The sequence below is a fragment of the Gavialis gangeticus genome, unplaced genomic scaffold, assembly GCF_001723915.1.
Source record: "Gavialis gangeticus isolate Ggan-Ray unplaced genomic scaffold, GavGan_comp1, whole genome shotgun sequence".
Classification (NCBI taxonomy): domain Eukaryota; kingdom Metazoa; phylum Chordata; order Crocodylia; family Gavialidae; genus Gavialis; species Gavialis gangeticus.
The window spans coordinates 36,950,511-36,961,144 of NW_017729022.1; the positions used below are offsets into that span (position 1 = coordinate 36,950,511).

Below are 10,634 nucleotides of genomic sequence, written 5' to 3' on the forward strand. Positions count from 1 at the left end.
ACTAGATGATCTGTCTAGGTCCCTTCCCACTCATTGATTTTATGAACCCCCCGCCCCCCTTAACCCCAGGGAAAAAGGACCACACCAGCTGGCAAAAGGATTAAGGGGGCAGACTTTGTAGCTATGAAGAACTTCTAATTATTTTTTTTTAAACCCCAATAGATTTCACTTGGACCATGTGCTGGGCGACAGGACGCTGGCTCGGTTGACCTAGGGCCTGACCCAGCAGCTGGGTTATGTTCTTATGTTCTGGCAACACAGGAGGAGGTTTAGATGCCTGCTTCACCTCCGGCCAGAAGCAGCTGGTCACCAAAAGCCCATTACTTTCTGATGGAGAGGGGGCAGTTTCCTGAAAGGAAGGGGCGGGGTGGCACAGGGCCCACTCCGGCTATTGCTGAGGAGCAAACAGCTAGAAGGCAGAGAAGCAGACGGGGAAAGGGGAGCTTCTCGCTTCAGGAGCGCTGCCAGTGAGTGCCTTCAGGGGCAAGGACCAGGCTCGAGAGAGAGATGCTGGAGCAGGGGCAGCTCCTCGCCTTGCAGCGGTACTGTGGCTCCTTCCCGTCGGCGCTGAAATCAGGGCGGGGAGAGGGGGAAAGTGCCCGTGTCCCCCGCGGTGCGGGGCTGAGGGGCCCCTACAGCCGAGGGAGGCCCCGCGCACCCGAGTCCCGCCCACCTCTTCCAAGCCTCCTCCATCCCCGAGCGAGGCCGCCAGCCCGGGCTGCCTCGGCCGGCAGCGACGGAGCTCCGGGGCGGCTTGGGCTCGAGGGACCCTGCGCGCAGCGCCCCCGCCCCCGCCGCTGGGGCCTGCTTCGCGTCGCGGCCGCGCACAAGTGAGCAGTGGCGCTCGGCCCGGCTGCAGCCTCGACTCCGTCCCTCCCTCCCGCTAGCCAGGTGTTCAGCAGCTCCCTTGAATGCTCCTAGCTTGAATGACCGGCTCTTCCCTTGAACTAATGTAATGTCTGCCCTACTCACCTTTGGCTCCCCCCCTCCCCGTTTTACCTTTTGTTCTCCTAACTTCCACCTATTTACATCTCGCTTTTAGCTTCTCTCGTTCCTTGGAGGCTCCGAGCAGCTGCAGAAGGGCGACTGTGCCCGAAAGCTTGCTAAGAACTTTTTTTCCAACTGCTCAGTTGGTCTAATAAAAGTTATCACATCTGTCTAAGCAGGCAAGGGTTTTTTTGGGGTTTTTTTGGGTAGGTGTGATGTCTTTTATTAAACCAACTAATTAGCTTCTCGCATGCTTTGAATGCCAAATATCTCGATGTGTTTGCACGGGCAAGCGTTATGGGTTACGGTTGTCTTCTTGGAGTGAAGAAGCAGCATCTGCTTTCACCCCTCATGCTTCCCTCAGTTGCTAAGATAGTTTCCAGGGCAGGTTGTGGGCTTTTGGCTGAACAAGTTTCATGCGCCTTGGCCATTTGGTGCTTCGTCTGCTTGGTGCCGGTGCTTTGGGGTGTGTCTGTTTCAGTGTTTATCGCTTCTTTCTGTGCACGGTTGATCATGCAGTCTCTAGCCACAGCATGCTGCTGGTTGGTAGAAAGGGCGGGTTCGGTCAGTACTTGCACCAAATGTTGCTTATAAGGTAACATGCCAGATGTGTGCATTATGTACATAGTCCAAAGCCTGCTGGAGTGAATGGTGGGACTCCTATTGACTTCAGTGAGTTCAGAATACACCCTAATTCCCAGGTCAAATTATGCTCTCTGTTCTCAAATTCTCACTGCGTGAATAAGACCACTAACATTTGATCCAAGATGGAGCTAACCTGGAGACCAGGCAGAAGCTAAAGATCCCTTTGAAGCTGCTGAGATTTTTTTTGCATAAGAAGGGGGCGGGGCAGGGCGTATCCAGAGCTTATTGAAGTCAAGGGAAATTCTGTAATTGTGTTTGCTAGGCTCTGGATCAGGACATCAGGTCTTCCAAGAGCCAGGTCCATGACAAAGCTAGAATATCACGCAACCTTCAGCTATATTGATATCAGCTGGGAATATTCATGTTCATTATTTAATTTCCCCCTTATCTTGTCTAAAATGGACTAACATACTTTTGTTTTGAAGCCATTGAGATTCAGAAACACAACAGGTCCTGGGAGTCTAAAAGATTCTTACCATATGGACCAAGCAGTTCTTCTGCTGTGCTTATTAGAATCTGTATTTCAGGTAAGAGATATTTTTCCTTTTTTAAATAAGGGATTGTAATTGACATGAATTAAATTATGATATCTGGTTAGACCATGATTATCATTCTAATATTAAAAATATATCATGATTTCTAGTAACTGCTGTATAGCCCCAGACTCATTGCTATTGAAATAAGCAAGGGTTTTGCTGTTCACTTTAATAGGCGCATGCTATAACCGGGTCCTATGAAAGGTGGTGGAACTGGAGTCCAAGAACTTGGACCTGAGTCCACTGTTGGCAGTAACAAATCTCATTGATTTCAATGGGGATAAGGTGCTAAATGAAGTTCAAGGTCATAGAATCGGAGGGAATCATAGAAGTGGAAGGGGATCTCAAGGTCCCTTCCCATACACAAATTCAGGATTTGGTATTCCTAAACCATCCCTTATAAGTATCCAGCCACTTCTTGAAAATTTCCAGTCAAGGAGATTCCACAAGTTCCTTGGGCAGTTTATCCCATCGTCCTACTGTTCTTCCAGTTTGTTTTTGATTTTGAGATTTGCTATTGTTGTGTGCCCTGCCTTTTGTGGCAAGGGTAAACAAGGTTTCTGTCTTCTTGAATGTGGTATTTTTGGATGTTTAAAAACTGTTATGTCCCCCCTTAATCCGCTTTGTTCCAAATTTAAACATGATTAGTTCATTCGATCTTTCTTCACAATGACATTCTTTCTAAGTCCTTTATCATATTTAGGTTGCCTCTAGATCCTTTTCACTTTCTCTGCATCTTCCTTGCAACCTCGCTCCAAAATTCTGAGTCTCCGTAGAGTGGGCTATCATCTTCCCTGTTTTGCATACATTTACTTTCTTGTGACAGCATCCCATTGCTAACTCATCCCATGACCTACCGTAGCCCCCACATCCTTCTCAGCAGTATTACTTCTAACCAGTTGTCCTCCATTCTGTAGTTGCACATTTGTTTTTTCTTTCTTCCCCAGCCTTTGCACCTTACTTTTGTCTTTGTTGAATTTCATTTTGTTGTCTATTGTCCAGTTTGCTAATCCTAGTATAATAAAAGCCTTAATCAGTCTATTTGTAATGCTTTATTTCCACTCTGCTTGATTGTCTGAGACAACCAATCAGAGTGTGAGCACTTGGACAGGAGCTGGTGGCTGTGGAGTGATGGAGTAGAAAGTGGTGCTGGTCTTGCCCAAGCAGGTGACAGCGACAGCGGACAGGGTGCTGAGGTGAAGGTGGCTTCCAAATATGGAGCCACAGCACTGCTGTGAGGCAAGGAGCTTCCCCTCCCCCTGTTCCAGCTGCAAGCAGGGCAGCATCTCTGGAGATGAGGAACTGGAGCCTGGTCCTTTCCCCCTGAAGCGACTGGCAACACTCCCTTTGGCTGCAGCTTCTCTGCTGAGGAGAGAAGCTCCCTACATGATCGGATCCCAATTACAGTTGACCATCAGCTGATCAATGCTTCCATCATCAGGAGCACACTGAAGTCAAAGGTTTTGACTTGGACTTTTCTGACTCTGATTTTGGATCTTCCCTGAAACTCTGTTGGCTCTGGTTTCCCTGGTGTTCTGACTCAGCTTGGCTCCCTTGATCCTGATGTCAGATTCTCCCTGGAACTTGGCCCTGGCTCTCTAACCCCTGGCTCCTGACCTTGGCTTATGTCTCAGATTATGTCTCGTGCATCTTCCTTTTTAGTTCACCTGGAATTGGGTCCCATGCTCCCTGTTCCATCAACCCAAACCCCAACCTGATGATTTGGTAATCTATGCCTCCCATTCTGCTGAGGTGCAGCTGCTTATGTCCTGGCCAAACCCTCAGATCTTCCTTTCCTTAGATCTTGAAGTGTTTTTTTTGGGCAATGAAAAGCTGAAATCTCTCTCTCTCTCTCTCTCTTTATGGTCACAAGTTATGCAAGACAGAACAGCTACAGTCATTTGTAGCTTTGAAGTATGAACTGTTTCTTGGAAGGCTTGTCAGTTATAAGTGATACTAGGAAATTGCCCATCGAGAATGACGGGTGGGGACAGAGGGCTACATCTGCCTCCCCCTCCCACCCCGCCGCTTTGGGCCAGGTCTGGGGTTGGGGCCACTTCCACCCCTTCCCCCTCAGGGGCAAGGCAGGTTCTGTCCCTCCCCCTGGGGTCGTTTCCTCCCTCCCCTCCGCAGCTTTGGGTCATGACCAGTCCCCTCCTCCCCACTGCCACTTCAGACCTGGTGGGGAGAGTGGACTCCCCCCGACCACTCTCCCCCCCTCCACTTCAGGCCGGAGCCACCCCCCATCCATCGCTGCTGTCGTCTCAAGCTGCCCATTCCACTGGCCTTGCTCTCCACTCTGTTGCTTCACGGCCACCAGCTCCTGTCTGAAACAACCAGTCAGAGTGCAAATAAAGCATTATGGACAGACGGACTAAGGCTTTTATAATATTAGAATTGTAAGATGCTGGTATTTTATGACAGTGCTGAACAAAAGTACATTGTTAGCTTAAAACCAAGAGAAAAAGTTGGAGGGGAAAGAGCTAAATCTATCTTTCCTTGAAGTGTTACCCATTGTATTAATTGATTATTATATCTCAGAGCAGATATTTTTATCCTTCAGAATGCAGGGTTTCCACTAGACTATTTTTCAGAGTGGAGCCAATCTTCTTAAGTCCTCCAGTTTGCTATATGAGTATGTACTAAAAGACTCTGTGGACACTGTCCTTTACAGCATAGATATCAATTTAACATTGTCATTTTATTTTGATGTCCAAGAAATGACCAATGTCGTTCCTATGAAATGTAAACTATGTTTTGAAAATAAATTAATGCCTTAAGAGATTTACATAGTTGTGTCCATTTGGCATTAGATGTGACAAATTATCTTAGAATAAGCTGGGTACATGTACTCACATTACTTTGTGTTCATTTTTTACTCTAATACATCATGATTCAGTGCGACACAAAGCAGTATATGAAAAAAATAAATTCAGATTTTATTTTTAAGTGGAGTGTTTTCTGATAGTTAAGACTGCAACTTTTTGAGCTACGTTTTGGTTTCTGGCTCATGGATGGCAAAAACAAATTTTGTCCTGAGTATTTATAAGAGGAATGGAATAAAAGTAGGTAAAGAGCTGACTTTTTTAAATAAGTATAAGATGTACATTATGTTATCTAGTACTGACTGGGATCTCTGGCCTGTAATCCTGAATTTTAGATGTATAGTTTGGTTTGAATTTTCAAATCCAAAACTAATTCCTAAGGTTTTGGTTCTAAGTTGGATCCATTTTTCCCCCCTGAATGGATGTAGCCAAACTCCTTCATTTCAAATGTCTTTAAAATGGTAGTAACAAAAGAAAAGAAAAGATTGCCATCTGAAAATTAACCAGTCTCTGTAGGAAAGGATTAAGTCCCTGAGATCTGCCCAGTACAGGTAGGATGAGCTAGGAGATGAGGAGTTCTCACTTCCTATGCGTTTCTATTCCTGATTATGGGATAAACAGATTGTAATGGCACAGGGTGTGCTCTGTTACTCCTAGGGGCATGGGCAGCAGTAAGGCAGCCTGCAGGTGGTTCCAATCCCCAGTTAGGCACAAATGCCTGACTGGGAACAGGGCCCAGGTGTTCCTTATAAGCAGGTCCCTGAACATCAAGGCCAGCAGTCTGTTGCTAGCAGCTGGGAGAACACCACCCAGCTGGAGTTGTTGCTTGTGACACCTTGGAGATGCAGGGCAGGAGCTATGCGGATGGCTGGAGACTCCTGCTCCTGGAGCGTCACCTAAAACTACACCCTGCTGGGGCTGGTGGGTGTGGTGGGACTGCCAGTAGCGGGGCAGTCTCCAGGAAATGCCACACCTGGGGCCTCCCCAGGGAAGGGCAAGCTTTGTGGGTGACCCCTGGAGGGGAAAAAGGCCAGGGTAGCACACCCCAAAGGACAAAGCCAAGGCTCAGACTCACTGTGAGTTCTGAGGTGGGGTCCTGGCCAAGTGAAGGGGCCAGAGACGTCGTGAGATCTGAGGCTGCTCTAAGGGAGCCAGGAGGGGTGGGGCCTTGAGCCTACAGGAAGCTATGTGAGAAGCTCCTAGGGCAAAGGGATAAGGGAATTGTAGCCCAGTGTAGGGAAGAGAATGGGCCTTGGAGCCCAGAGCTGCTGGGGCCTTGGAGCCCTGAATGGATAAGGGCTGGGAGCCCTGAGTGATGGACAGCAGGAGAGCCCAGTGTGAAGGCACGGGGACTATGAACTCCAGTGGGGAGTGAGAGTCCCATGTGAGACTCTGGAGCTTGGGTCCTAGTGTGAGGCACTGGAAGAACATGGATGCCACCTGCAAGGCGTGGGACATGGTACAGGAGAGGGAAGAGCCATGTATATAAGCCCTTGGCATCAGGGCAAGTAAATAGGTAGCTTTCCACCTTATTGTCATCGCTCAGTCATTATCATCTAAGGCATGTCGGGCAAAGTAGGCAGGTGGTTTACCCAGAAACAAGTGGGCGGGCCAACAATTGGACCAGCCCTAGGATGTCCACTTGTTACATGGATACTGTGGGAGTTACTAAGACTAACCTGAACTCTGAACTATGTGTTGATGAAGAAAGCCAGGGAATTTAAGGTGTCGGGGCACATGGCTTTAACGTTTCATTTAAACCAAACCAATAAAACTTAAAAGGGTCAAACTCTCTTCAGCCCTCATCTGAGTCAAAAACATACTATACTTTTGGCTTTGTTATTTGAGCTGGTAGAATAACAATTGCTAGCCAGCTTATTTGATCAGATTTATGGAGTATTTCAAAGTGATACAAATGAGCAGGCAAAAGACCAGGTTTGCGCACAGCTAATATGATTTGCTGACATCTGAAGGGAAGGAAAAGAAGCAACACCCTTATTTGTAGAACTTACAAGGATTACAGAACTTTGGCAGACTGCATAGGTGGGCAGACACATGTGGGTTGGGCAGAATCTTATAGTAAATAGCAGTATTTAAATAGAACAAATTAATATGATGGCATCCAGTTTTTTTAAAGTTGCTTTTCTTCTAACATAGGCTGTGTTAAAAAGCAATCACAACCTTTTTATTGCAGATTTCAAAGAGTCTAGACTGTGGTCAAGTGAGAAGACCTACAAGACCAGTTTTGCTAAAGTGGTCTGAATTCCCAAAAGGAGAAAATCCAGAACTTTATGTTGTAACATATCAGCAGACAGATGACTTCCACAAAAAAGTAAACGGTGTATTTCATAATGCTCTATGGTGTAAATAGTAGTCAATGAATTTAAATTTATCTCTTTTATTATAAAATAAGGGTCATTTCCCGCTAGACTAATGTCACATGGTTTAAGTGATCAAGTAAAAGTACAGCAAAATTAGACTTGATTTGGTAAGCACCTATGAGAGAAAATGTACCCTTTTCCAAAAATGTACCCTTTTCCCATAAAACTAGTGGAATCTATCATGGATACAAGTGCCTTGCTGAAGAGGGTAGACTTAAGCATTTCTTTAAAATTAAGCTTTATTAAATCCTGGCCTGAATTTCGGGGGCTTTGTTTTTATTTCAGGCACACTGGCTTCTGAAGTTTGAATCTGGGCAGAATATGAGTCAGTTTTCTAATGGAAGAGTATGCATTACAAACTCAGTATAGTCATAAATATTTGTTATAGTTTATGGATGGATTCAGCTTTTTTTTTGGCATGTTACAGTGTTTGATAAGTAACCTTTTTACTGCTTAGATGATCTGCATTAATTTGAGCTTTACTAATTACATTACTGATTACATCCAAAACTTCTTCCAAATTGCAGAATGTAGAAAATATTTCTACAATTGTGTCTAAACCTCTGAATTCTATTCTGCTAGAAGAAAACAAAAGCTATAATGTTACAATAGAGTCACTAAAGAATGGGAAAATCCTGAGTGGAAAATCGTTTAAGACACGTAAGTACTGTAACACATACTTCCTGGCATCATTGTAGGCAATCTTGTATTGAAGATTAGAGGAAAAGATGTGAGGTGAGGGAGACGGGAGTCCTGATCTATTTCAGTGAATGTAATTTTGCTCTGAATTCCAGAGGGCCAAAGTTCTACTCAAACCGTAAAGGAAGATTAACATTGACTAAATTGTTTGGTTAACCAGTATTCGTGTGAAAGTTATGCATTGATTAATTTTTGTACTCTTGTACAAAATACACCTTAGTAGATGGATTTGGGTGATTCAGTGAGAAGGAATCACCCACTGCTACTGGGCCAGTAGCAGTGGCTGATGGTGTTGCTGCTTTAGACCGGTTGAGGAGTATATTATATTTCCACTTGTCTGCTGCTGTTTTACCTTTTTTGGAAACGCCAAAAGGAAGAAAGAAGTTGCTTGTAGTCCAGGGATCAGCAAGAAGATTTATTGGGCCAAATCCTAGTACTGAAACTTGAGTGTTCAGCTAATGTATGAAAAAATGAGTTATTTCCGCAGCCGTAATAAGGAGTACAGGTCCATGAATCTTTAAAGGCCCCTGGCAAACATTACACTAAAGACACGATTAACCTGTTAATTGCATCTTAATGAGTAATCTGATTGCAGTTCAGGCAATTAATGACATGACAAAACAGAAGACCAGTCACAAAATTATTCCACAAAATGTGAACTATTTTTGTGGCTGGTTTCTATTACACCTTAGATTGAATATGTGGCAGGATCCCGGCCATACTGTCTGATGCTGGCTGCATGGCAGGGCTTGGTTGAAAGCTCCGCTGTCTGGGCAGGCTGACAGTTGTATGATGCAGTCCTGCATAGAGCTGCACCTGGCTGTTTTCTGGGTGCTGAGTCTGGGGGAACTCATCACCTGCGCCAGGGTGCTGGGTTGTGGGGATCCCCCAGGGCTCCCTGTGACTTGCCAGGTTAACTGCCATTCCCTGCAGCTCTTGACAAATCCCCAGTGCTGGTATCCCCATGTGCCAGCATATTTCAAAAACACATGTGCAGTCTAACTGCACACATGGTTTTCTGATATCCCTGGAGCATGGGGAGCCCTGAGTCTGGCAAACCTCTCCCTGACTGTGGGGCCCTGGCATGCCTGGATCTTAAGCAACTGTGTACACACAGGGTTTTCTGATGTCCTGGTTGATAGGGCTCTGGAGCCCGTCTTGGGGCTGGGACCACAGCCAGTTGATTTTTGGGCTCAGGTCTATACCAGTTCATGCCTGGCTACAGCCACGTGGCTTTCTGCTTGCCAGTTCAGAGAGAACCTGAGATCGTGAACCAGGTCTCCCTTTGCACTAGCAAGTAGTAATGGTACAATTGGGATCTGATATAGGATCCCAGAATCGCCTGTCTTAGGTAATTTAGGCAATGATTTCCTTAAAGCATAATCTTTAAGATTTTCCAATTTCTTGCCAGCCTAGAAGTGAAAGATCACTTTCGTGTTGATGGGAGTGGAGGGCACTCAGCAGTATTCAAGAGGTGCTCTACATTTTACAGGATTGTGCAGCTGGTGTGCTAGGGCACTTGGCCAACGTATGTTCTTATTTATGGGAAGTGAACCTAGCTGCATTACAGAATGCACACTTTGATGCTCACAGTATCTTTCATCTGTAGGCGTGGTTTTTGTTTGTACAGGCAACCTTTGCTTAGCGCTCTTAATTGGTTCCTGAAAAACTGAGCATTAAGCAAAACAAGCATTAAGTGATACTGAAAGTATTTGATGACCCAAGGTGGTGACCGCAATTGTTTTTAATGACCCAAGATGGTGACTGTGAGCATTATAACAAAACTCACTGAGGACTAAGTGAAATCAGGTATCGAATTCAAATGAGCATTATAGTGAAATAACTCTAAGTGAAACAGTGTTAAGCTGTAGTTGTTTATACTGAATATAGTGATTTTTCAGTTTTATATTTATACATAGTTAAAATCAATTGAAGTAAAGATGGGTAGAATTGCCCTGTGGAAACCTTCTATTTTCAGCTAAAGAGGAACATGTAGATTTCCCAATTGCAGTACATCCTTCAGCATTTCCTGAGTACAAAGAAAAAAATAACTTTTTATTAATATGCATTATTGTAAATATGACTAATTTTTTTTCTTGCTATATTAGGTGGAATCTCGGTGAACAACATCAAAACATTTGTGACCATGACTAGTGTATCTTTTAACTGGAGTACACTGGCTAATGACTTCTCAGTTTCAATTTCACTGAATAACATGTCACGGATTATGCGACAAAATGATGTCTTCTCTGAATGGGATAATTTAACATCTGCAACCTTGTATAGGTTTAAGTTTGAATTTAAACAACTGCTGTTTGAGTTTATAAGTGTATCTCAAACACTGGATATTCAAGCTGAAACAGGTATATGCACTAGTTTACTGTCATCACAATGATTAACAAGGTGACACTGAATACTATGTAGAAGAGCTTACATAAAATTGTAAATAATCTTCTATTGACACAGATTTTTAAATGAATACTGTTCACTGGTGCTTGTATATCTTTATATACAAGCATTGTTTCCTAAAAAAAAAAAAAAAAAAAAAACCCAAAAAACTG

General features: G+C 44.5%; 1 protein-coding gene across 6 annotated transcripts in view; it reads left to right on the forward strand.

Moving 5' to 3' along the window:
• The first annotated feature begins 1,850 nt into the window (after positions 1 to 1,850).
• The window catches only part of PTPRQ (protein tyrosine phosphatase, receptor type Q), a 245,877-nt gene continuing 237,093 nt past the window's right edge, over positions 1,851 to 10,634 (forward strand). For 3 of the 6 annotated variants that reach the window (XM_019514789.1, XM_019514790.1, XM_019514792.1), the window contains exons 1-4: positions 1,879 to 2,159; positions 7,188 to 7,325; positions 7,902 to 8,034; positions 10,182 to 10,436. In XM_019514789.1, coding sequence (XP_019370334.1) covers positions 2,112 to 2,159; positions 7,188 to 7,325; positions 7,902 to 8,034; positions 10,182 to 10,436 — 574 coding nt within the window. In that variant the 5' untranslated portion in view covers positions 1,879 to 2,111. Of the gene's footprint in view, positions 2,160 to 7,187; positions 7,326 to 7,901; positions 8,035 to 10,181; positions 10,437 to 10,634 lie in introns of all 6 variants that reach the window. The other 3 variants (XM_019514795.1, XM_019514791.1, XM_019514793.1) reach the window with 3 other exon arrangements.